The 25,820-nt window shown below is 50.6% G+C and overlaps 1 protein-coding gene across 1 annotated transcript in view; it reads left to right on the top strand.

Annotated features, from left to right (window-relative positions):
- Positions 1 to 17,301, top strand: part of PLXDC1 (plexin domain containing 1) — a 64,971-nt gene extending 47,670 nt beyond the window's left edge. The window contains exons 9-14 of the mRNA XM_024130278.3: positions 2,545 to 2,626; positions 5,918 to 5,978; positions 7,137 to 7,272; positions 13,455 to 13,490; positions 15,645 to 15,805; positions 17,123 to 17,301. Of these exons, the coding sequence (XP_023986046.1) occupies positions 2,545 to 2,626; positions 5,918 to 5,978; positions 7,137 to 7,272; positions 13,455 to 13,490; positions 15,645 to 15,805; positions 17,123 to 17,242 (596 nt within the window). The 3' untranslated portion in view covers positions 17,243 to 17,301. The remainder of the gene's footprint in view (positions 1 to 2,544; positions 2,627 to 5,917; positions 5,979 to 7,136; positions 7,273 to 13,454; positions 13,491 to 15,644; positions 15,806 to 17,122) is intronic.
- The last annotated feature ends 8,519 nt before the right edge of the window (positions 17,302 to 25,820 follow it).

Raw genomic sequence — 25,820 nt, 5'->3', positions numbered from 1 at the left:
GCGGGACCTCGAGACTAGGAGCTCAGGCTCTCAGCTCAGACAGACCTTGGTTCAAACCCAGACCCGACACTCTTAGCTCTGTGACTCTCTCCAAGCCTCAGTTTCCTCCTCTGTAAAATGGGGATAACAAAAGCAACTATTCATCGATTCCATAAACTTTTGTTAACTGCCTACCACATGCTGGGCGCTGTTCTAGACCCTCTGGATGCACCAGAGAACAAAACAGCCAGAGCGCTCTCGTTCTTGGGCCAAGTCAGTCCCTGCTTATTTTCTGCCGATGGCTTTTCCTCCACCCTTCCAAAGCCTGCAGAGCCCTGGTAGACAAAAGGACACAGTGCCACCTACAGCTCGTCCCTCCCACAAGGTGACTGAAGGTGACCACGCCGTGCCCACAGCAGCTTTTCTCCCACTCACCGAGGGCTGGTTACCACCTGCCACCTTGTTGGGGGTCCACAGAATGCAAACTGATTCCCTCGTTAATGGATTGTCGCCCAGGTCCATGAAAACTCACAGAGAGAAGAAATGTATGTGATGCCTAGTGAATGAGTGGTCATTTTCTGTAGTTAGTGGTCACTTCTGGCTGCTACCAACATGTTCTGTTCAGCTGCTCATCAGATGAGCCCTTACGGTGCACACAGTTATTCCGGGTCAGTGCCTGTCTGCCCTTATAATAAAATGCATGGGCTTTGTGGCAGCTGCTTGCCACTCTGAGGTCATCTGGTTCACTTAAGTGGGCAGCACTGAAGCAAGTGAACAACTCTTAAAAATCCAGCCCCCATACCTCCTGCTCCCCGGGGCCTCTCTGCTAGGGGTCCACGCACCCTCCAGCAGCTGCTCCCACGAACTTCCCTGCTCTCCACCCTTGCCCTGCCCGGCTAGGCCCCAGCTGCCCCTCCTCCCCATTCCTACCACCTTCCAGCTCTCCGCTCTGCTGAGCCGGCTAGCGTTCTCACTGCTGTTGGGAACGTCCCTGGGATGTGTTCCTCCCGGGCCTCTGCACACAGAGGCCCCGCTGCTTGGACTTCTCTCCCAGGAGAGTTGCCAGGCTGGCTTCCTCACTCTCTCAGTCTCCTCAGAGGCCTTCCCCAACCTCCCTGAGTAAAACACGTCCCCCACCCTCATTCCACCTCCCTCATCTGATCCGCTTTTCTCCCAGACCTTCTCACCACTGGCAACCCTAGGGTGGATCTATTTGTCTGTGTATTTGTTGGCTGTCTCCCCCACTGGACTGAAGTTTCCATGTGGGCAGTGCTTCTGTCTTTTCCTGTTTACGCTGCATCTCCAGCACTGGGACAGTGCCGGGCCTGGGGTAGACACTCAATAAATATTTGTTAAAAGAATAAATGAGTGAATGAGTACCTGATAGGTATATTGAGGGGAATGATGGACCAGAGTCGATAACAAATAGCATTCACTGGCTCACCGTGTGGCCAGCACTGTTATAAACCCTCTCACAGCTGGCCTACCACACAGACAGCATCCTGATCCCTCTTTTACAAGGAGGTACCAAGGCACCAAGAGGTCAGGTAACTCTCCAGGGAAGATTTAAGCTTGGATGAGCAGAGGTCAGCATACCCCCTAGGAATAGCTCACTTCCAAGAGGAGAGGGAGAGGAAAGGAATGGAATTCCGTATGCCTGGCCTGGTTTACTCTCAAAAACTCAGCCCCCAGACTTCCCTGGGAGGAGCTGGAGAGGCCAGGAGCGGGCCTCTGACGGCAATCCAGCCACACAAACAGTCCCTAGGAGCAGGGAGTGCTAGCTGGTCAAACCAGGACATCTTAAATCCTTTCCAATGATTGTAGACAACACAACTGTAAACACTAAATTTGCCGAGAGACTCGATCTTAATTGTTCCCAGCACTGGAAGAAATGATACTGATGTGAAGTGACGGTGGGGTTAGCAAATGCTAGAGTGGCGATCGTACGGCGATATAAATGGATCAAATCCATATGTTGTACACCTTAAACTTACATGACGTTATATGTCAAATATATGTTGATTTTAAAAAATCCTTTGCAACCCTGTAATTGTAGGCAATAGGCCAGAAATATAACTTTCCAGACTAGGTGCAATCCCTTTTTACGTGCTTATGGCGCCCTGTAATATTCCTTCGTAAACCTCATCACAATGATAATTATGTAGTTATTTTTGTTTGATGATCTGCTTAGGGTCTGTCTTTCCATATGACTGTAAGGCCCAAGAAAGTACCAGGTCTTACTGCTGAATCGCCAGCACCGGCTCAGGGCCTGACCCCCTGGTGACAAAAGGAAGGAAGGATGGAGGGAAGGAAGGAAGGAAGGAAGGAGGGAAGGAAGGAAAGGAGGGAGGGAGGGAGGAAAGAAGGGTGGGAGTGAGGGAGGGTAGAGAGGGAGAATTAGAGAATCAAGGCTGGACTCAAGTGAGGGTGGCATTAAAAACTTCTAGGGTCCCTGCTGGTCAGAGCCTCCAGAGTTCTGTAAGGACCCAGCATTCAGGAAAGTTGCACCTTTTGGAGGCCTGTGGAGGGGCTGGTACTGAGGGGCCGCTGCCTTCTCTCTTGCAGCCTGCCTGCAGCATCGGAGCTGTGACACCTGCATGTCCTCAGACCTGATCTTCAACTGCAGCTGGTGCCATGTCCTCCAGAGGTTTGTACCAGGCTCACCCTCTTATTCCCACAGGCAGACTGTGCAGGAGGGCAGATGGTGGCACCGCCCCACTCCCTGCCTCGGGCCTCATTACCAACATGAGGGTATCTCTGACCAGCGCTACTGTGACACTTAGGACAAGAATATCATGCAAGTGAGTGTCTCCCTGAGGCTTGTGACCCATCAAGGTGACTATGTGCCACCCTGTGGTGACCCTAGACTTCTGGAAGACCATTCAGAGATTCCAGCTACTGCAGCTCCCTCCTCATACCTGGGAGGGTTGGTTCATCCTTTGGCAGGCCTTCTCAAAGATTGGTCCACAGCTGTGACCATCCCAGAATCACCTAGGGCTTGCGCTAAACATGCAGATTCCCGGGGCCCACCCCGGCCCAATGCATCAGGTCTCTGGGAGAGAAGCCCAAGAGCCTGCATTTTAACACAGTACCTCGTCTGCAAACAAGCGTGAGATCCGCCGGCTCAGAGACAGGATGAGCCTAAGACCCATTGCCATTGGAGGAGAACCCCATGACCCCAAATCAGCACCTCAAGTTCTTTCTCAGGCTGCAGAAGGGTTTCCTGAAAACCACGGGTGTGGAAATTGCAGGCGTCTGTGGAAAGCTGGAGCAAGTGACAAAGCTGTGTTTGCTTGGTTTTGGAAGCAGGGAAAATTCTGGATGAGATTCAGGTTCAGTCATAAAGTTCTTACATCCAAGTCATCTTCCTCTCCTTGTTCTGAAATCATTCCCTCACGGATTAGACTCAGAATCTGAGCCCTGTTCTCCTGTCCAAGATAAATAAGTGGCAGGGGGGAAGAAAAAGAATTTCTTTGGGGACTAGGGCTCCCATGAGAGTGGGAAAACCTATGAACTACTAGAGCCTTTAAGGCAATCTTGTAAAATTGCAAATTATAGAGGCTCTGAGTTCTCTGCAGCTGTCCTGCATCTGTCAGTGTTTCCTTTGCTCCTTTCCAGTATCCTGGTGCAGAAATAGTAGCCATTGCCTTTATAGGCAGCCTGCCTAGCACACAAGACACAGCTGTGGACCGGGAGGAGAGAGGGGTCCTCATCAGGCCTCCCAGGTGTTTTTCCCTACAGCTGTGCTCTTATTCACCCTCTTGGGGCCTCAGTTTGTTTTCCCTGTAAAATGGGCTGGGGTTATGTGATTCGGGGAGATGTGGGTGAGGAAAATGCCTGTTATTTTAACTCCTCAAATACCAGATAGTATTTCTGCAAAGTGTTCAGGGCCCTTCACATGAAAGGCACAGAGCCTCAGAGAGGGTACACAGGGCACACCCCAGGTTGGTTCTTCCTGGCGTGGAGCTTTGCGGTGTGGTCCATCTTGTGCACTTTCAAGTTTGAGGGTCACTCTCTGAGCGTAGGGAGATAATCCAGACGACTGCAGAGGAGCCTTGGAATGCTGGGGCTGGCTGCCACCGCATGACTCAGTGTCCATCAACAGCTGAGCCATGAGAACTGCAAAATGGGTCAGATGAAAGCAAAACCCTGGCTTGATACACTCCCACTTAATGCACACGCCCAAACCCAGAAAACTATGACAGTTTAATAAGGGTTGGTCAGGGGGAGGGCAGGGCCTTCGGTGTGGACACTGCCTTTGCTGGATTATGTCAACTACGGGACAAAGGAGCTCCATCAGGGATCCTGTCCCCGGATGTCCGTGGGCCTGGGCTTACCGAGCACGGTCCCCTTCTTGACAGATCTCTGGAGCCTCAGCTTCAACTGAGAGCTGACTCCAGGTTCCTGAAAAGCCAGAGGTCAGAGCTGGTGCAGGGGGCCGGCCACCATGGTCTCTCCCACCAACAGCTGCTTGAAACCACCACATGGGTTCTCGGCTTCCCCTCCGCCTACTCTGCCCTCTGCAGCCTCCCAGAGCTTCCCCTCCCCGTGCTGGGGCCAGATTTGATTTAGATTATTTCACTTATCATGCAGGTATTTTCCTTTCATCCCTATTGCCCCCCAGTGACCCACTCTGAAGTCTATGGGTGACTTTGACTCCAGGATTTGGCTCTGGAAATGAGGGTCATACATAACCCTTATCTAACAGTGTTGTCCTGAGGGTCTCATGAGATAGTGCCGGAGCAGCATGTGACTGGGGCAGCACCTGGCATTCAGGAGGCACTCAAACAATGGCCATTTCTCATGCCCTTCTCCTTTGCATCTGGGTTGGTTGGCCCCGAGCTTGGAAAGGGGTGCTCTTAGACATTTATCAAAGGCTCAGTCCTTGAAAGAACCAGTTAGTTTGGCCTAAAAGAAACTTTAGTCCCCAGCCCCCAACAATGCCCCTAATCTTCCATCCCTCAAAGGAGGGGGCACGGAGGACCTGACAGAGGGGGTGTGGATGGCTCAGCTTGGCTGCCCCTGCTGCAGGAGGAGCAGCTCAGAGCCATCCTCAGAAGGAAAGACTGACAGCGCCTGGAAGCCTCAGCCTCACCAGGTCTCGGATAGATGGGCAGGCAGTTGCTGGTGCAGAGTTAACCAACCACGAATCCTTTCTCAGCACTGGTGGCTTGGGATATTATCTTCCCATGCGGAGGTTCCTGAGCTTAAGTAGGGCTTGGTGGATTCTCCTGGCACCAGAGAGTGAAGAACGGAACTTTGAGCATGATGCCATGGAGGACATTCTCTGGTTCATCCTCGCACCACATCCCTTCCCTAGGGAAGCACTTGACCTCTTCCAGCCCAGCTGAGCTCTCATTGTCCTCCGGGAACCCTTGTCAACTAGTGTTTAATCTCTCCCAGTCTCTGGCAGGAGCCTGACTTCTGCTCTTCAGTGATCACACAGGGGGTGTTGGCCAGATTGGCTGATGTCCACCCTCAGCCCCGCCCCTCCTTGACAAGTTTAGGCTCCTCCGCAAAGAAAGGGGGCTTGGTGAATGAGTAAGACTTTCCCCAGATGAGAACGTGTGTGTGAATTCCCTGGATTCTCAGCAATTTCATGGCCGCCCAGAGCCAGGAGGGCCTTAAAGGTCATTAGAGGTCATGCAATCTGTCAGCTCCCTACACACACCACATCTGGGCAGATGTGGCCTTGGTCCTGGGGAGCTTGGTCAGGAGGAGGGAGAAGATGCCACAGATAGCTTCCCCTCCTTTGGGGAAAGGAGTAGAGGGGACAGGAGGGTCTGACTCTCGCTCCCACGGCACCTGCCCAGTGGTCTTGGGGAGGTTCGCCCCCTCCTTGCTATCATCGGAGAGCTGTTACTGCATAGGGGGAGGTGAAGGGGAGGGCTTCTCTGTCAATCCCATCACACCTCTGGCCTTTTGGTTTCCCCTGCAGATGCTCCAGCGGCTTTGACCGCTACCGCCAAGAGTGGCTGTCCTATGGCTGTGCCCAGGAGGTGAGAGGCTTAAGTGAGCCAGGGGTGGGGAGGAGCAGGGCTACTAGCTCGGGTAGCTCTTCTCAAGGCATCTCTGGCTCTTGGTGAAATTCTCCCCTCCACCTGGGGCTTGTCTCCCTGTCGGCTCTGAGCCAATTAGACCCACGTGGGAGGTTTCCGAGGGCTCGATGGGTCCCTGAGACAAGCACTTCTGGTGACTTGGCCTGGAGCGGCAGCTCTCCAGGGGCTCTTTTGGTCCTTACAGAGGGTACTTTGGGCGTGGCCTTGGCCACAGCGGGATCCTCCGGGAGGCTGTGCACCTGGTGATGTTCAAAAAGCGACTACCCGGCTCCAGCCCTCCGGCATTTGAGGAAGGCAGTGGTTCTGGGAACGAGGAGGGTTGTTCCTGGCACCTCCCATTTAGAATCCCATGCAGGTTCCTTCTCACTGCTGGAATTTTCCAGAATGCTCAACACTTTGACTCTGGGTGGGGAGCATCCAATTCTCACACCTTATACTGACACAGACCCTTTCATCCATGCATCCTTTCCCCCTCCCTTCCTCCCTCCATTGCGGCGCAAGCACAGCGCATGCGCCCAGCACTTGCTGTGATTTAATCCTAACACGGTCCCCGGGAGCTGGGGGCCAGTGCCCCCACTGACCGGAGCGGGAAACTGAGGCTCAGAGAGGTTTAGTGATTTGGCCTGCAGCTCACAGCTGGTGAGATGGTGAAGGTGCCAGGCCCAGCATTTAAATGCGAACCCCCAGAATTACTGCTATGTGCTCACCACCATCTGTTTTATCAGTAAGGCTGGGTGAGCTGTTTCTGGCCTTAAAAAAGAAAAAACTTTGTCCATCCAGAAGCCTACTTCTGACGCTGGCTGTTGGTGAACGTACAGATTCGCTTTATTTAAGATTGGCATCTCAGCTCCTTCTTTCAGGAAGGATTCGAAGCAGCTGACAGATAAATTGCCTTGTAAGATAAGACGCTTTCAGGATAAAGTGGAAAGCTTAAATGTATTCAGAGCCCAGCTTTGGTTAGATTACCATGCTTGGGCCACGCACCGGAATCTTCAATCTTCTGGCCGCTGAGGGATGCAAGCGCCCCACCATCCTCCTGTGTACAGCATGGCCGCCGGCAAGGCCTCTGTCCAGGGCAGCACCAGGTCTCTCTTGCAGGCAGAGGGCAGGACGTGTGAGGACTTCCAGGACGAGGACTCCTTCTCGTCCTCCCCCGACAGCTCCTTCAGCCCCTTTGACGGAGACCTCACCACCACCTCCTCTTCCCTCTTCGTGGACAGCCTCACCACGGAAGGTAAGGGTGGGGAGGAGCCACCGCCCTGGAGCATCACTGTCCCTGATGGGGATTATCTCGGGGAATAGGGTTGCTCCATCCTTTCACACCTGAGGCTCCGAGAGTGGGGGCACTTGCTGGTGAGAGGCAGAAGCCAGGTTTAGAGCGAGTAGACTCCACGCCCATATCAGGGCTGTGGGACGGAATTCACTGTGGCGAGGGGGAAAATGACTGTCCCAGCACACTGCCAGGTATTTTATATAATATCGTGGTTCATCTTAATAGCGATCCTTAGAGAACCCGTGAGGTCTTAGCATCCCTGTAGCAAGTATGAACTCAGTCTACACACTCAGACGTCAGGGAAAGATTGCCTAATTTTTCTGACTTCCCTTCTGGCTCCCACCCCTCGCGGAGCTGGCCTGGTGGGGAGTTCCACCCCTGCTGTCCTGGGGCTTGGCTGCGCAGTCCTGTGACATCCAGTGGGCAGAGGGTGGGGTGGGGCAGCTCTGACCATCTCTGCTTCCTCAGGCCTGGTTGTCCCTGGGGCCTTCTCTGCCATCCCCATGTTACCGGTGGGACAGTGACTCCTGGGTTCTTGTCCTCTCGAGGGAAAGAATTCAACTGAGAGACCTAGAGTCGTTTTAAGCAGCAGGAGTTTTCTTAAGCAAAGCAAAAGTACACCCTCAAGAAGGGAGGACAGTGAGCTGTCTAGGCACCAGAAGCAGCCCCGCAGCGAGGGTAGGGTTGGGTTTTTCAAAATCGTGGAAAGTCCCTCCCTGTGTCCTGCATCATTGGATTGACAAGTTGATTGACAGCTTTAGGTTATATAACTTTTCTCCTTGTATGCAGGCACTCACCCAGAAGCACCCAATCGGAAATGGGGGTGGGGAACCACAATGCTAATTTATTATAAATACCGCATAATGAACCCCAGGTTAGTATGAGTCACCTCTTAGGTCTGGGTGCACCTACGCCAACTGGTGCTGATGGTTTGGAAAACCCTGTTGGGTTTTCAATATCTTGCTTGGTCCTGATAAGGCTGGAAACTTAGCGGTCCTTAACCACAAAAAAGGAAGGATCTCTGGGCATGTTCTGGTCACCAGTGTCCAGGTGGGGAGGGACCCCCTCACGTCTGACTAGCTACCTAACACAGGCTTTAGTTCCACGGTCCGTTTCTTCCCATTTCTTTGAGGCCAGTTCTCAGAATTGTGGCAGCTTATGTCATGGCTACAGTCTGGTCATCATGTAGTTAACTTCTTCCACCTGATGGGGGTTTCAGTATCTATAAGACAGCTCAAATGATATGGCTCAGAATATTATCTATAGCCCTTGAAGAGGAACTAAAGGTCCTTGACTATGCTTAATGCCTAGACTATTATTATTCAGTCTTATTGGACTATTTTCCCTTGTTTCTGCATCTTCTCCCATCTCTGATTAAACTTACTCTTTGGCTAAAGTTTTTCCACAGACAAAAGGTAGGCTGAGGACATGGGGGGCAAGGACCGTAGGGTCCTGCTCCGTTTCACCCAGGCCTGAGGCCTTATTGAAGCTGCTAGAGGTCCAGCCACCCTGTGGGGAACCCCGTGCAGGGTCCTCGGATTCTTTGGCTATCTCTGAGAAATTCCTCCCTCATCCTTTCTCAATACGTGGCATCTAGGTTTTAGCCCCTTGCCCTAAGTCTAAGACTGAAACACTTATGGGCTCTTAGCACTTCCCCTGAGCGAGATTACCTGTTTGAAAGGGGCAAATGGAAAGCAGGAAAGGAGAAAAAAGTTAATATTTTTAAACATTATTCATCCACAATCCCATTTTATAGACAAGGAAATGGGCTCATAAGGAGCAAAGTAGTTTGCTCAGTGGTGGAATGTTCTTTTCGTGGTGCCCCCCTGACTTTTTAAATGGAGAGCAGGAACCCATGGATCTGGCTGGAGGGAAGTAAACAGTTGATAGAGCAAATATTTAAGGGGACTGACCATGTGCCACGTAGGGTGGTAACATTGTGCACCCATTAATATTCACTTAGTCTTCCTAACAATCCTGTACGTTGATGCTGTTTGATCCCCATTTTACAGAGGAGACACTATGGCTCAGAGAGGTTGATGGCTTGCCCAAGGTCACACAGCCAGGAAGAGGTGGAGTCAGGTCTCATCTAGCTCCAAAAGCAGCAATCTTGCCCCTCGACCCCACTGCCTTTCTCAGTGCTGAAAAAAAATAGAAAAGGGTCTTCATGGATTCAATGGGTGGAAAAATAGGGAAGGGTGAACAAGTGGGCAGATTCAGACAGGTCCCAACACTCTGAACTTGCCCAGGAATAACAAGTAACTGGTTAAAGCTCAGGTATTGAGAGCAGAGACTGTGCTAGTGCTGCGGGGGATTCAATAAATCAAATGAAAAAGGAGCAGGAGGAGATCTTGCCCTCAGGGAGTTAATAACTGAGTACAGGGGTGACCTTCCAGTTAAAGGAAACTCTACTTAAAAAGAAGAACCCCTGGCCAGTCACTCCTGAGTTAACCCTATGTGCTACTGAGGGCACGGTCTGAGCCCAGAGCTGGGCTGGGGGCTGCACACCCCGTCCTCCAGGTCAGAACTCAGCCTTTCCCTCAGAGGTTTACGTCTGCATGAGGCACAGTGCCTGAGTCCAGAAGGGTGGCTGTGTGGGCATGGAGAGCCCAGCGCATGGCACCTGGGGGCTGGATTCAAATCCTGACTTGGAAGTATTCTCCATTTCTCCTGGGTTATTGCCGTGATGAGCTGTCCCTACATAGAGGCAGCGTGTTCTGTTTATCAGTTTTATCATGTGTGTGTCTTCTCTCAGCCCAGGAATGTGTCATTTCTGTTTGCTGTGTAATAGTCCCCAAAAGAAAAACATCTGTCCTTCCAGTCCTGCAGGGGGTGGTAGAGATTGTTAGGTTACCTCTATAAGAAAAAAATTGGGGGGACTTCCCTGGTGGTCCAGTGGTTAGGACTCCACGCTTCCACTGCAGGGGGCACAGGTTCCATCCCTATCAGGGAACTAAGATCCTGCAAGCCACGTGGTGCAGCCAAAAAAAAAAAAAAGAAAGAAAGAAAAGAAAAATTGATAAAGACTTCTCCCCACCCCAAACTCTCAAGGTGTCTGGAGGGACAGGTTTGGGTCACCCCCTGCCTGTGCAATTATAGCCCACACAGGGAGACTTACTGGAGGCAGAGTATATCTTGGGGTCCAGGAAGACATTGTGAATGAAGGGGATACAGCACTTCAGCCAGGGGGACCCACCTGGTCAGAGCAGAGCTGGAGAGCAGAGAAGTTAGTGAGAGCAGCTGCTGGAGGGTGTGTGGAGCCCTTCTGTCACCAGCCAGCCAGAGGAACGGAGAGGACCAGGGGAGCAGGAGGTATGGGGGCTGGATTTTTAGAGTTGTTCACTTGCTTAAATGCTGCCCACTTAAGTGAACCAGAATGACCTCAGAGTGGCAAGCAGCTGCCACAAAGCCCATGCATTTTATTATAAGAACAGACAGGCACTGACCCGGAATAACTGTGTGCACCGTAAGGGCTCATCTGATGAGCAGCTGAACAGAACATGTTGGTAGCAGCCAGAAGTGACCACTAACTACAGAAAATGACCACTCATTCACTAGACATCACATACATTTCTTCTCTCTGTGAGTTTTCATGGGCCTGGGCCACAATCCATTAACGAGGGAATCAGTTTGCATTTTGTGGACCCCCAACAAAGTGGCAGGTGGTAACCAGCCCTCGGTGAGTGGGAGAAAAGCTGCTGTGGGCACAGCATGGTCACCTTCAGTCACCTTGTGGGAGGGACTGGCTGTAGGTGTCCTTTTGTCTGCCAAGGGTAGATGTGGACTGGGCTACAATGGACTTCCAATGGTCTAGATTCAAAACAAGTTGATTCCAATCAAGTTAATTTGTCCAGTGATGTTTAGGGTTACTTTGGTTAGTGTTGAGTAACCAATTCATCATTTCAACTTGTAGTAACAAAATAGACTCAGAGGCATACATAAATACCTCGTGTATTGAAATTCCTGAAGAAAACGTATCTTTCTTTTATATGCCTACAACTCTCTATTTGTTTTGTTTTACTTTGAATTTTTAGGGGTGCTTTTTATTATTTTATTTTATTATTATTATTTTTTTTAAATTTATTTCTCTATTTTTGGCTGCGTTGGGTCTTCGCTGCTGTGTGCAGGCTTTGTCTAGTTGCAGTGAGCAGGGGCTACTCTTCGTTGCGGTGCATGGGCTTCTCATTGTGGTGGCTTCTCTTGTTGCAGAGCATGGGCCCTAGGCGTGCCATCTTCAGTAGTTGTGGCACGCGGGCTCGTGGGCTCTAGAGCGCAGGCTCAGTAGTTGTGGCTCACAGGGTTAGTTGCTCTGCGGCATGTGGGATCTTCCCAGACCAGGTCTCGAACCTGTGTTCCCTGAATTGGCAGGCGGATTCTTAACCACTGAGCCACCAGGGAAGTCCCGAGGGGTGCTTTTTAAATTTAACTTTTTTATAAATTATGTAACGGTTAAATGATAATTAACATGGTTCCAAAGTCAAATCTACAAAAATAGCTATATTCAAAGAAGTCTAGTTTTCTCCCCTCCGCCCTATTCCCTCTTTCCTCTATGAGGGACCATTTAAAAATTTTCTTATGGTTTATTCTTTCATTATCTAATGTGATTTTTTTGATATTTGAAGATTTATTGGAAATGTATAGCAGAGCAGGAGGCCACGTCCAGGCACTGGGAGTGTAAATAGCTGGGTATTGAGAGGCTCACAGTCTATGGAATCAATGGGACCCAAGATGCCACAGAAACAGATACCAAATGCAATGGGACACAGGGGAGGACACACCCATCTGTCCTCCGGGAAGTGACGGGCCTGGACCAGGACCAGGGTGAGGCAAGTGAGGCACTCAGTGCAGGTATCAAGTTTAAGGAGGCACCAAAAAAAAAAAAAAAAGCAATAATTAAGATAATAATCTTTTCTTGCAACATTTGTAAAAATCAAAATTAATGCCAAAAATTCCATAATAAACAAAATTTCAAAAAATTCTAAAAAGACAGGATCAGACCCTGTGTCACGTGTATCACCCTAGCCCCAGCCCTGCAGGGGGCATTTCAGGGGCGGGACTTTTGAAAAAGAAGGGGAGGAAGGGCATCCTCTGCAGGAGGAACAGTACATGCAGCAGCTCAGAGATCTGAGAGGGCTCCAAGGTCTGGAGAGCCTCGGGTAGCTTGTCACAGACACTGACATGCTGTTGGGTTGTGGCCAGTGGTAGGAGAAAAGAAGATTGGGACACACTGAGAAGGGCCTTGAACATCTGTGAACAAAGGGGAGCCAGTGAAAGCCTTTAAAATGAGGAGGATGGTGGAGGTGCTAGAGGGGAAGGAGGAAAGAAGTGCATGTTGCAGGCCCTACATTGTGGAAGGTTCCGCTGGTTTAACGTTTTGATGCTTGAAGCAGTAATCTCCAGTCATCTAGAACATTCTCCTGACATGGAATTCTTGCTGTCCTTTCCCCATAGGAATCTGTGGGGAAGAACCACAGGAAGGGTCAACCATTGGAACTTATTTAGGAGGCTGCAAGATACACTCCTTGAGGTGTAGAGGGAGTGTGTTGTACCCTGGGAAGTCTCCAAGCAGATTCGATCTTGTGACACACACACCTCTCCTCAAATCCTTCCTCAGCTTCCTGCTGCCCCTTAGGAGACTGCCCCTTAGGCCCTCAACTTGGCTTTCCAGACAGCTGATCCCCCCACCCCCCGCTTCACTCTCACCACCCTTCATTCACATCCTCGCTACCCGCCAGCTGCACTGAACTGCTTTTTTTGTCTCAAATGGCCAAGTTCTTGCTGACTCCAGCCTTTGCCCCCGCTCTCTCCTCTGTCTGGGACCCTTTCTCCCAGCCCCATAGCTCATCCCTCCTTCTTGACTCCCTTTGTCTGGGCGAGGCCCCCAGTCGGAGTCAACTCCTAGTGGACACTCAGTAAATATTTGTTGAATGAATGAACACTACGAAAAGTTGGCTTGTCTGTGGCCTTCTACCTTTACACTGCTGTGTGACTTTGAGCAAGTCACCTCCCCTCTCTGTGCTTCAGTTTCCCAGCCTTCAAAATGAAGGGTTGGACTTGAACCTCCCTAAAGTCTCATCCAGACCTAGTGACAGAGGCCATCATGATTCCACTAATCTTGTGCCTTCTCTCCTTTCCCTTTGAAGATGACACCAAGTTGAATCCCTATGCAGAAGGAGAGGGTGAGTACAGAACTCCCTGCCCCTCTTCATCACACCACTGCCTCTTGGACCCACCCTGGAAGAGGGTGCAGCCGTCACCTGGCCTCATTGCTTTTACTCTGAGTGGGGGAGGGGGAAACAACAGCAGCCTGCACTTCCCAGACTTCCTGCTGGGTGGGAAGGCAGGGGGCTTCTGGGAACAGACCCCCCTAGACTGAAGGATCAAACCTACATCTAGACATTTCTCATCTCAGCCAGGAACCTCCTGTGGTTCTTCTCCCGGCCTCTGCCCTTGAGTATCCGCTTCCCTGATAGGAGTGAGAGGAGGAAGTGAGGGCTAAGCTAGGGCAGGCATGGCTGTGTGGGCCTGTGGCCCTGGCTGCTGTCCCCAGGGGCCTCCCAGCCAATGAGGGGTGGAGAGCAGCTTCTCTCACTCAAGTGGCATTTGATTCCCAACCTGGCTTGGCAGAGAGTACATAAACGTTGCCCACAACAATTTTTACAGGGCACTAGAAGGTGGGGTCCCCTTTCCCCAGGACTGCCTGGGGGATAACCTCCTCTCTGGGGACATGGGGTGACCCCACCTCCCCTGCCCTTTGCCCAGAGCCAGCTCAAGCCCTTGCTGCAACTACCACAAAGGGGAGATGGAAGAGCCTTCCAGCCCCAGGGGCTGGGAGACTGTTACCTGGGCTCCAGCAGGAGAGGAGGGGCTATTAATGCAGCACATCTTGATGGGGTCTCCCACCGGAGACAGAGCCATTGCTGCTCTGTGGGCTGTGGGTGTGAGTGTACACGTGTGTCTGTTGGGCTGGGGAGAAGCAGGGGGCCCTGGGCCACGTTCCCCTTACTCTGCACCATGTGCTCGTCAGCCCAAGCTCTGCCCCTCAGATCATAGGGTCACTGAAGGCTGAGGTCTGATGGCCAGCTCAAGAGAGGCCAGCTTGGGGCGTGTCATCGCAGCTCCCCCAGCTCTTGGCAGGTAGAGGCATGAACAAAGCACAGGAGTGCCCCAGGATAGTTTCTCTCCTGGGTTTTTTTCTGCTGACAGAGAAAAGGAGATGGGGAACATAATGATTTTGGATGCACACAACATCTTATTAAAAATCTCTACCGCCTGTTGACTCCCATTCCACTCACCAGCGATGTAAAGTGGCTTCAATATTTGTGTTGCTTACATGCTCATCTGTCTTCTCTGTGTCGTTATCTCCACATCCTTTTAGGGTAGGGAGAAGGAGCAAAAGCCCACCCCAGGTAATATCAGGGAACTAGGTTTCTTGGTGGCTGGCACTAACTGTGTCCTTGGACAAATCACTTCATCTCTCTGTATTTCCATTCCTTCAGCCGTACGAGAAAGGGGTTGAACTGGATGAGCTTCCAGCTCGATAGTCTATGGAAAATACCCAGTCTTCTCCTGGGGAATGTATTTCAGATGCTTGGAATGTTCACAAAGAGTGTCTGCTGGTTTATTAGCCCTCAGAGTGTCTAGTTCATTTGTTTTATTGAGTTCCTCTGATGGGTCTGCCATTTTTTTCTAAGAGTTGAAAACACAGAGAGGAATAAGACACTGTCCTTGCCCTACAGGAGGTCACAATCTGGTAGTGGACAGTGACAGGTAAAAATGTGGTCATTTTGCTATCTTAATAGCTAACACTTATTAAAGCTGTCCAAGATACCAGCCATGATCCTCAGCAGTTGACAAGAATTATCTCATTTTCACCCTCTCAATAACCCTACCAGGTACTTAACAGTATTATCCTTGTGCTACAGAAACGATAACCGAGACACAGAGAAGTTAAATAATTTGCCCAAGGTCACACAGCTCGTAAGTAGCAGAGCCTGGATTTGAATCCAGGCAGCCAGACTCCAGATCCCAACTCTTAACCATCACATGCCCTTTGTGAATTCCTTAAAAGAACTTATATGGGATGGGTACTGGAGAGAAATTTTATGATACTTAGTAGACATTTGGGCAACTTTTAAGTGATTTTGGAAAACCACCTGAACCGTGCTAAGAACAAAGTTAATGTCATACTCATAATGGTTCCACCGACTCCACCTTTTCATGTATTTGATAAGTAGAAGGTTCAGTCGGCTTTCATCTCTGGGACTTTGTCAGAACCCAGGACCCCGTGACCCCACCTTCCTTGCTCCCCTGACCTAATGGTCTCTCCACAGGCCTTCAGAACAACCTGTCCCCCAAGACAAAGGGCCCCCCCTTGCACCTGGGCACCATCGTGGGCATCGTGCTGGCCATTCTCCTCTTGGCGGCCATCATCCTGGCCGGGATCTATATCAATGGCCACCCCACCTCCAACGCTGCGCTCTTCTTCATCGAGGTCAGTGCAGGATTGGGCTGCCTCTCTGGCGTCTGCATCTGCATCAGTGTTTCCCCAGCCTTTCAGTACCTGCCTCTCCCCATCTCATCCCTCACCCGCCACGTGCCAGCCTCCTGTTTCCACCTGAGGGACTTCATCAACTCCATCCAGGCACATCTTGCATTGGCGGGCACCCTCTGAGTCCCTAACCCCCCAGGGCTTGACCCCTCAGGACTCCTCCGGACCTCTCGTCCTGTTGAACAGCCTCTGCTTTTGCGCTCCCATTTGTGAAATCAGAACAGTCCCCAGAGGAAAGAAAGAGGCCAAAAATGCCTCACATGCCCCTTGAGTGTTGTGCAACCATCCCTGATGACTTATGGTCTCTCACACCCAAATTCCAGGCCTGGTGCTTATTCAAAGCCATAATGGAACTGAGGTCTCTGCCTCTTGGCCTGCTGTGTGTGATTTTCGATTAGATTTGACAGGCCATAGTAATCATAAGAGTTGCTCTGTCTGGGAGCTTTTGTTGAGGCTGCTGCAGTTTGGAACATCTCAGGATTCAGAAGAGCCAGCCTGAGGTGCAGCAAGGGAAGTAAGGCCTGGGCCCCTTCACTCTGGGCCACAGAGCTCAGCAGCCCCTGCCCCGGCCCCCCACTCTCGGCATCTGACCAGCTCTCTGAATCCTACAGTGATGGGGCCTCTGGGACTGCAATCCTCCACATGGGTCACAAGCCCCCGACCTCATCACCCAGAGGGCTAGGTCGTTCCCTCCTCTCTGTTTAGATGCCCCCTGTTTCTTATGAATTCTAACCATTCTTAGGTTAAGATTAATACCTACTGAGGCTAAAGCCAACCTTGTTTCACCTGGGGAACCTGCAGATGCCCAGCCACAGGGATGCTGACCAGAGGTCTGATGCAGGCCTGGGAATCTGCATTTCCTTCAGCTCCCCAGCTCTGATGCAGGGCCTGTACTGTCTGGAGGGTTATCTTAGCGTTTCCAGAGCCTCCCAGATCATTCCATCTCTTACCCACTCCCTCACTTTCCACAGTCTCAGGACTTCACTCAGTGTGCTGCTGAGCTTTTCACCTGGCGTCCTGCAGTCCACACGGCGAGGAATAAAATGACCTCTTCCTTCCCAACTCCTGGGGCTCCCAGCAGGTTTCCCAGGGGGGCGAAGGATCACAGCTGGGAGCCTTCTGGAGGAGAGGGCCCTAAACTTCATCGTCCCCCAGCACCTTGGAGAAGTGCTCAGAGCCGTCCCCCGGGGGGAGGGGGAGGGGGGGGAGGGTCCCAGGGGAGGGATTGCGCCCGCTGACTCTGCGCCTGTGTCCCCGCAGCGGAGACCTCGCCGCTGGCCGGCCATGAAGTTCCGCAGCCACCTTAACCACTCCACCTACACAGAAGTTGAGCCCTCAGGCCACGAGAAGGAGGGCTTCGTGGAGGCCGAGCAGTGCTGAGTGCCAGGTCTCCCTTGGAAGGGTAGGAAGGAAGATCCGGGGACCTCAGCAAACATGAGTCAAAGCAAAGCAGAGAAGTGACTTTCCTTGGCCTCCTCTGAACACACCCTGGCTGGGAGATGAGCCCATGGTCTGTGGTGCCAGAGCTATAGTTTGGCCATCACACCCCAACTATTGAAGCAGGAGGCAGAAAAGCAACCACATTGAATTTTTAAGGAACAGTAACCTAATTTCAGCCTGTTTTGATGCCAGGGGTCTCCCCTTCTGAGTCTCTCAATGGTCTACTCTGTAGCTGCCTCAGAGGTCCCCTCCCACCTGGAGACGGCCAGATGCCCTGCTCCGGTCACCTAACGCCCCTGCATGTGACACAAGAGAACCCAGCTCTAGACTGGAGCCGCTGTATTCCACGGTCCATAGACTCAAGAGCTGGTCCTCAAGGCTATGGATGCAGCATATTTTGCCCCAGCTTCTGTGCTCTGGAAGTCTGAAGAAGGAGTTCTCTCCATCTGTTAAAACACAGGTATGGCTGCTCCCAGCCCTTTTGGCAAGCCACTGACTGGCATGCTGGCATCAGAAGAAAGCCAAATGAGAGAAGAAAGAACTTGTGGGAAGATTGTATTTTTAGGCTTCACTACCCCAGCTTGACCTTTCTGCTGAGAACCAGCACTTCTGCAACAAACATGTGTGTTGCCCGTGTTGCGGTCTTTATCCAACTGCGGCCCAGCCCGGGCCTGGCGAGCCGTGCTGTGCGTGGCCACGTCTACCCTGTGGGCTCTTCATTCCAATGGCACGTTTGGTGTCCACTGTATTCACTGGCCTGGTCTTCTGTCAGTGCCAGTAAGTACCTCCAAAGGCAGGGCCTGCCTGATTAATATTTTTCCTCCTCTGAGCTGGAATTTTATAGCCATTAAAGAGAAGCAAGGTGGAGAGAGGGCTTCTTGAAACATACCCAGCAGGGAACTTCAGTTGGATTCTGTTGAAAAGCAAAGCCTCCAGAGGGATTGGGATAGAGGCAGCTGGTGTGGGAAAGAGGGACTTTATACGTAAGACCTTGACCTGGAAAGTTGCTAGCATCTCCCCAGCTCTGCTGGAAGTTCTTGGGGCAGAGAGTTTAGGCTCCCAAACTTAACCTGGTTTTAAGGGAGTTTTGTCCCAGGGATGAGTTGGGGTTGCTTCTGGAGAGCATTTCAAGTGAAAACCTATAGTTAGTTCACCCTCATTCAAAGTAAGAAACATCATCAGCAAATAAATATTAAATCACAGTGTCCACTTAGTCACATCCTTTTACGCATGTCACCGGGATGCTGCCAAAGAAAGAAGTTAGTTTAAATACAAGGCCTCCTGAGGTGGGGGTAGGGAGTCTGCAAATAACCAGGCACGTCCAAACACTGGGCTGAAAGTTTTCCAGATGTTTCATGGTTTATCCTCGGTGAGCATGGTAACAATCAGAGTGGGAAACATGCTGGACCTCGGCTATCTATATGTATTCTTCATAAACCAGGCAAGCAGTAGCTATGGTTTTGAGAAATCGTATCAGAATTTGAGAAAGTAAAAAGATAATGCCGCAAAGAGAATAGGGTTCTTTGCAAGTTTCTGAAGGACAGAAAGGTCTGAAACAGAGCTCTCTTAATGGGAAAATTGCAGCCAGGCCCTGAAATACTCGGGGCTTCCAGCACTGCTGGTTGCCAGGAGGGTGATTTTTGCCCTTGCCTGACCAGCAGAGCATCTATGACCTTTGTGTGTCTAAAATGGCCAGTGGGGCAGTCCCCATTGTGTCCAAATGCAGTGCACAGCTCCATGGATCCCACTCCCAAACTCCAGCGCTCTTCTTCCCAACGGGAGCTCTTCCGATTGTTCTGATTCCTGGAGAGGAAGAGCACAAGAGTGAAGAAACGGGCCGTGATGTCCTGAGGTCTCTGCCGGTAACACTGCAGATAGAGAGAAAGCGTGAGATAGCTCGGGCCAGTCAGAGCAAGCCTAGCTGGCGCCTGGGATGACAGTGGTGAGGGCAGTGGAGCTGTTTGGCAGCAGGTAGCCTGGTTTGTTAACAGCAAAAAAGAACTAAAGATGTGTCCCTAAGAGAGGTCCCTGGACAGTAAGAGTCCCTCAAGCCAAAACAAAGTGCTCCCAGGAAACAGCCAGCAACTCGCAGAGTTAACACTGGTTCCCAGATATCCTTAGGATCTCTCACAAGATCGAGCATCCCTTAGACCCAGGAGTTTTACTCCAAGGTTTAGAGTGGGTCCTTTGGGTAACTATAGAGAGTGACTCACCTGCACAGTGAGTGACCAGAAGGAGACAGGGGTGTCATGGTCAACCAGCAAAGTGGTACTTCTGTGCTGTGCTGTGCACGATCAACCACAGAGAGCTTGCAAACTTCCGGTCCCCTCCACCCCACAGGCAGATACAGTTACCAAGGAGAGCAGGTGGTCAGCAGGTCCTTCCTTCCCTACCTGGTGCCTTTGGGCACCCTCACAGTGATCCCACTGGAGGAGGTGGATGGGTCCAGGAAAGCTCATCACTGTGACAGGAAGCTTCAACCCCTTGAAACAGCTGTCTGTGTTGTACCCAGTCATCAGAAGCTCTCAGGGAGGCTCTGTTTTACACCAGAACTCTTAAGAGAGCCAACAAGAAAATGAGGAGAAGAATGCAGAGGCCAAGTGTGAGAGGAGACCCCTGGATCAGGCTGTGAGCACAACTTAGTTCCCCTTTAATCAGCTGCCCCTAGATTTGTGGCTTTGTCCAGTCAGATCCCTGGGGTTTCTGATTCTAGAACATGAGTGCATATAAGCCCAGCCACCAACCCCAGTACCCAGAAATGCCCCAGGAAGAGCAGATAGGGTTTTCAAGCTTGACTAACTGGCCGTCTCCCTTCCGCCATAGTTAGGTATCACCAGCCACTCACCCCAGCTGGCCCCTGACTCTGGAAACTGCCTCTTCAGGTCTTGAGGTCTCACCCGGGAGCCTGAGGTTGAAAATGTCCTTTTGTCACTGTTAGAGGTTCTCGATGGGCCTATGGAAACAATGTTTAAAATTTGTGTGTTTTGCCAGGGCTTGCCTGTGTCATGTATTCTTTTTTTTTTTTTTGGCGGTACACGGGCCTCTCACTGTTGTGGCCTCTCCCGTTGCAGAGCACAGGCTCCGGACGCGCAGGCTCAGCGGCCGTGGCTCACGGGCCCAGCCGCTCCGCGGCACGTGGGTCCCTCCCAGAGCGGGGCACGAACCCGCGTCCCCTGCATTGGCAGTCAGACTCTCAACCACTGCGCCACCAGGGAAGCCCCTGTGTCATGTATTCTTGTATGTATATATTTAGATATCTATCTATATTTATAGATAGATAGATTATTGCTAAAAACATTGGATGAGGCTTGTAGCTGTGCTCAGCCTGTAGCTTGTTGTGTTATATTAAGACAGTGGCAAAAGCTGCCAGCCAACCACACTATGTGAAAAGAAGAGTGTTCACCACCAGAGCTGATCACTTATTTCGTTGTGGGCAGAGCTAAGACTCTCTTCTCTGGGTACAGGAACAGATAAGAGATTTGCATGAAGCACTGATCAGGGGCCACACCCAGACTCCCTACACCAGGTGGAGTCACAAATAAAATCAGCCTCTCTCTCTCACCATCTCCACCCTACCCCACCCACAAGGAAAAGCCACCTGAACTTACAGCACAATTCGAAGGACCTGGGATCTGAGGGCGCACTAGCTGTTCTAAATGCAATGTATTCACATATTTAGCGTGAAAATTCCTTGCACGGATTTCAGTGTTAATAAAAGGCAACGTTCATTTACGACTTCTGCCGTGTGCAAAATTAAATGCAAAGGATTTTGAGTGACATTCTACAAATCCTCGCACAGACTTTAGTCCTGATGACTGCCAGCTTCTCTAAGGACCTGAGCTAAGGAGCAGAGGAACAGCCTCCAGCAATCTGCCCACCAGGGGTGCTCTTCCCAAACTCCCATCCCACCTCAAGAGAAACAGCCTGGAAAGAGACTCCAGCTATTTATTCGTGGTTTGTAAGTCCCCGGAAGTAAACCTCATGGGTTCCTAATCTACTATCTAGAGATACAGAATAAATGTGCTAAGTTGACACTGCCACATTTCTGGAGGCTTTGCATTTGAACCACTTTCGTAGCCTCGTCGTTTTTATTACTTTGCATATTTTGCTCACAAAACATGGTTAAGCAAACCAAAACAAAAAGAGGAAAAATTTGAACTTCTTACAGCCAAGATCAGCTATGCCAAATTTCAGGCTCCAAAAAAGCCAATTTATAAATAAACATGCTGTGTTTGCCAAATAAAGAGGAATGTGTTGGAGAAGGCCATGTGGATTGGTGAGAAAGCCCACCAGCTGCTCCGCAGTGTGTCAGGAGGCGGAGCTGCAGCCCCAGCCCTGCCCCTGAGGAGCTGTGTGTTGTCGGCCAAGTCACCCAACTTCTCTGGGCCTCTGCGAAATCAGGGGGTGGAAGGACTAACTGATCTTAGGAGGGGATGTTTTCCTCTCCTTAGCAAATACGCTCATCTGTTGCTGTTTTGTTTTGTTTTGTTTTCAGTTCACAAGCAGCTCAGATGGAAGCATCCCTTTCCTTCCATTATCTTGGTGAAGTGATCAACTTAACTGTTTGCCCGGGACTTCCCTGGCTCTAACACTGAGAGCCCTGTGTCCCAGGAAACCCACTAGTCGAGAGCCCACTGGGACAATTGGTTAGTCTATCCTTGGAGTCTATCCTGATCCCATTGGTTGAAGAGATGTTAACAAGCTCAAGTACTTGTAGAGCATCAGAGTCTTGGACTTACCTAGTCAAAGTGTGGTCCACACAGGAATCCCCTGGGGGTCAGCTGGAAATGCAGAACTCAGGCCCACCCACCCCAGACCTACTGAGTCAGAATCTGCATTTGAGCAACTCCCCAGGTGACTGAGGTGAAATGCATGAACGTTTGAGAAGCATTTCTAGGCAACAATTTTACTGACATGATCACAGCCTGTCGGGGGGGTGGGGCCGGCATTATTCCCCCATTTCTCAGATGAGGAAACTGAGGCTCAGACAGGTGGTTTACTTATTTATTTATTCATTTGATCAATACTCATTAAGCACCTACTGTGTGCCAGGCATCATTAAGTGACTTGCCCAAGGTCACACGGCTAGTGAGTAGCTGAGACAGTCCCCAAACCCAGGACTTTGGATTCCCATCCGGGGTTGTTCCCTGGGTACTGTGGGGTGACGCCAGAACCACGTGGCCACAGTGTAACAGGGAAGCTGATTGTAGATTAAACAGAGCCCTTCCAGGCCTGTAGAGAGTCTCAAGAATATGTAGAACAATGACGTCAGATACATACTCTAGGGACTTTCTTGGCGGTCAAGTGGTTAAGACTTGGCGCTTCCAAAGCAGTGGACACGGGTTCGATCCCTGGTTGAGGAGCTAAGATCCTGCATGCCATGCGGCACAGTATGTACTTTTGGGTCCTGAAACTGTGAGCTTATCATCTATTTATTTACACAGCCCAAGAGCTTAAAAATATCCTCATTTTTACTGCTTCCTTCTCACCCGGATCCCCCACTCCAGTGACCCTCCGACGTGAAGATTTGGAAACACTCTCCGTAAGGCTTTACAGAACACTAAGGCACACCTCGGTGCTTATTTTCTTGAATGGACGGCAATTGATTACTTCATTTTTCCCGTGGGGCTGGAGAGAAGGGAGATGGGGAGGGGAGGGAGAATCCTTACTTGAACTGCTAACACCAAAGAGAAATTCTTCGGGGGACGATTTTTCTGATGTTCATAAAACATTTTTACATTTGGTCTGTAGAGATAGCTAAATCATACCCACAGTTTTCCACAAAGCTAAAAACATGGAAAAAGAAACATCTAAATATAAGCCAATAAAATCTCATCATACACTCCCAGGCTTGGGTGAGAACCTTCCCTTCCAGCTTCAGTGTTTCCTCTTCAAATTTTTCTATTCAGAAACTGACTGTCACCACCAGGGGTTCAGATGGAGTAGCCAAAATGTATGTCTCATCGTGTCCAGCTGAGAAAGTCTGAAAAGCCTCAAAAAATAACAGATCCCATCTCTCCTCCACTGATCCGCCTTACATTCCCCTCAGTTTAGACCCCGTCTTGAATACACAGTTTTGCTGCTCTCAACAAACTTGGACGCAGTGGGTCTAGTACCTAATGGTGATCGTTTTGCCTTTGCTCCCCTCTCCCAAGGAACAGTAAGTAATTCCAAGAGCCCTCCTCAAGGTCAAAAGGGCAGCCTGCTCCAGGGCCCACAGTCTCCAGTGGCCAGAGCTGCAGACACCCCTCTCTGTTCCTTGGGTTTTGTTGGGTTGCACCCCACAGGCCTACAGGGCCTGTGCTTGCCCAGATTCAAGACCAAAGAAAGAGCCCAGAGTCAGCAACAGAGACATCCATGGTTTAATGGATGGGGGAGCTTACAGGGTCCTGGAGCGACACCCCACCATCCATGGTGGCAGTCTTTGCTCCCAGGGGAAAGCAGTTGCCAGTTACAGGGAAATTGACATCAGGTGGGCTCATTAGTCACCAGGGAAACCACTAGAAGGGCACGCCCCTCACTACCCCTTTGACTAGAACAATCACTAGCTGGGGCCTGGGCCAAGTACCTAGGAAGGTCAGTCATGCGCGTAAGATATAGGCGAAGCATAGGCACTGGTCGGGCTGGGGATGTACGGAGAGCAAGGGAACAGCCATCTAAGGTGGCCCAACCATACAGGGCCCTTCTCCCCCAAGGCCTCTGTGCTCACAACTCTGCACATTAGCAATGCTTACTTACAAAGGCCCTGATCTACTTATTTTTGTCCTCTGACATGATGATGATGGGGGGGTGGCAGCTCACATTTGCTAAGCGCTGACTGTGTTCCAGGCACTGTCTTATGAGAGTTATCTGTATTATCACCTATGGGGCAGATGCTACTGTTATCTCTACTTTATAGAGGAGGCCACTGAGGCTCAGTGAGAGAAAATTTGCTCAAGGTCACCAGCAAGGTCACTCAGGCAAGGTAACTGGAACTCGGCAAAGGTAACTAACTAGAAGTCAGATGGACTTTGGCCCTCAGCTTTGGTTCCTGAGGCCAAAGCGTGCCCACCCTCCTACCCTCAACACCTTGACCCGTCTTCTGTCAAAGGCACTATGGACCCTGTCCTCCGTGGAAGACTCACTTCCCAGCCAGGAAGTGAAATTGGGTGGGAAGAGGCCTCACTGACCTAGTTTCAAGTGGAAGTTTTAAATCTCTGAGGCCTCACAGATGGGGTGACCTCCAGTTCACTAGGCTTTAGCCCTGTAGGAATGAACCTTCTTGGGGTTGCTCCTCCCATCCTTTGGGCCAGACATCTTAGAGATTCTTACCGGATGTTTTCTCATCTGTAAGAGCCCAGTTTATGAGAATGGCTCTCTTGGGACTTCCCTGGTGGTCAGTGGGTAAGACTCCGCAATCCCAATGCAGAGGGCCCGAGTTTGATCCCCGGTGGGGAAGCTAGATCCCGCATGCATGCTGCAACTGAGTCCACATGCTGCAACTAAGAAGCCCTCATGTCACAACTGAAAAAAGAAAAAAAGATCCCACATGCCGCAATGAAGATCCAGCGCGTCTCAACTAAGACCCGGCACAGCCAAAATAAATAAATAAATTACTTAATTTAAAAAAAAAAGAATCGGTCTCTTGTCCAGTCCCCCAGTCCCTTAGTTTTACAGTTGGAAAACTGAAGCCCCAAGAAAGCCAAGAACCACGCCCAAGACCACACAAGAAGTGAGAGAGCCGCCCCTGCTGTTTCTCCAGCATGTGTGGTGGGTAAGTGCATGGGCTCTGAGGCCACCAGGCCTGAGTTGAATCTTGGTGATGCCACATACCACCTCTGTGACCTTAAAAAATGACTCAGTGTCCCTATGTACTTTCCACTTCAGGTAAATGGAAGTGATGAAAGGAATAGCACCTGCCTCCTCAAGCTTCACGAGGATTCAATATTCCAGTGTTTAGCCAAGCATAGCACTAAGTGCTCCAGAAGTCTTGGCTTCTTTTTTACTTGCTAATTACTGAATGCAACACCACCTATTATCCAGGGCAGTGAATGGCTTTTCTGGTGCTTCCTGCTGTCTTTATGTTTGAGCATCACATCTACCAGAAGGAGACACTCAGCTGAGTGACCTGCTCAGAAAGCATCCCTCTCAGAATGCCTCCCACTTTTCCCGGGATGGGGACAGACACCGACAGACATCCCTGCAACGGGGTGGCTCTCGGTACTCTGAAGGAAACAGAAAGGCACTGAAACTCTTCATTCTTAGCTTTCTTTTTCTTTCTTTTTTTTTTTTAACATCTTTATTGGAGTATAATTGCTTTACAATGTGTTAGTTTCTGTTGTATAACAAAGTGAATCAGCTATACGTATACATATATCCCCATATCCCCTCCCTCTTGCATCTCCCTCCCACCCTCCCTATCCCACCCCTCTAGGTGGTCACAAAGCACTGAGCTGATCTCCCTGTGCTATGCAGCTGCTTCCCACTAGCTATCTGTTTTACATTTGGTAGTGTATATATGTCCATGCCACTCTCTCAC

Source organism: Physeter macrocephalus, chromosome 14 (assembly GCF_002837175.3).
Source record: "Physeter macrocephalus isolate SW-GA chromosome 14, ASM283717v5, whole genome shotgun sequence".
In the NCBI taxonomy this organism is placed as follows: Eukaryota; Metazoa; Chordata; class Mammalia; order Artiodactyla; family Physeteridae; genus Physeter; species Physeter macrocephalus.
This window is presented reverse-complemented; position numbering and strand designations above follow the sequence as displayed.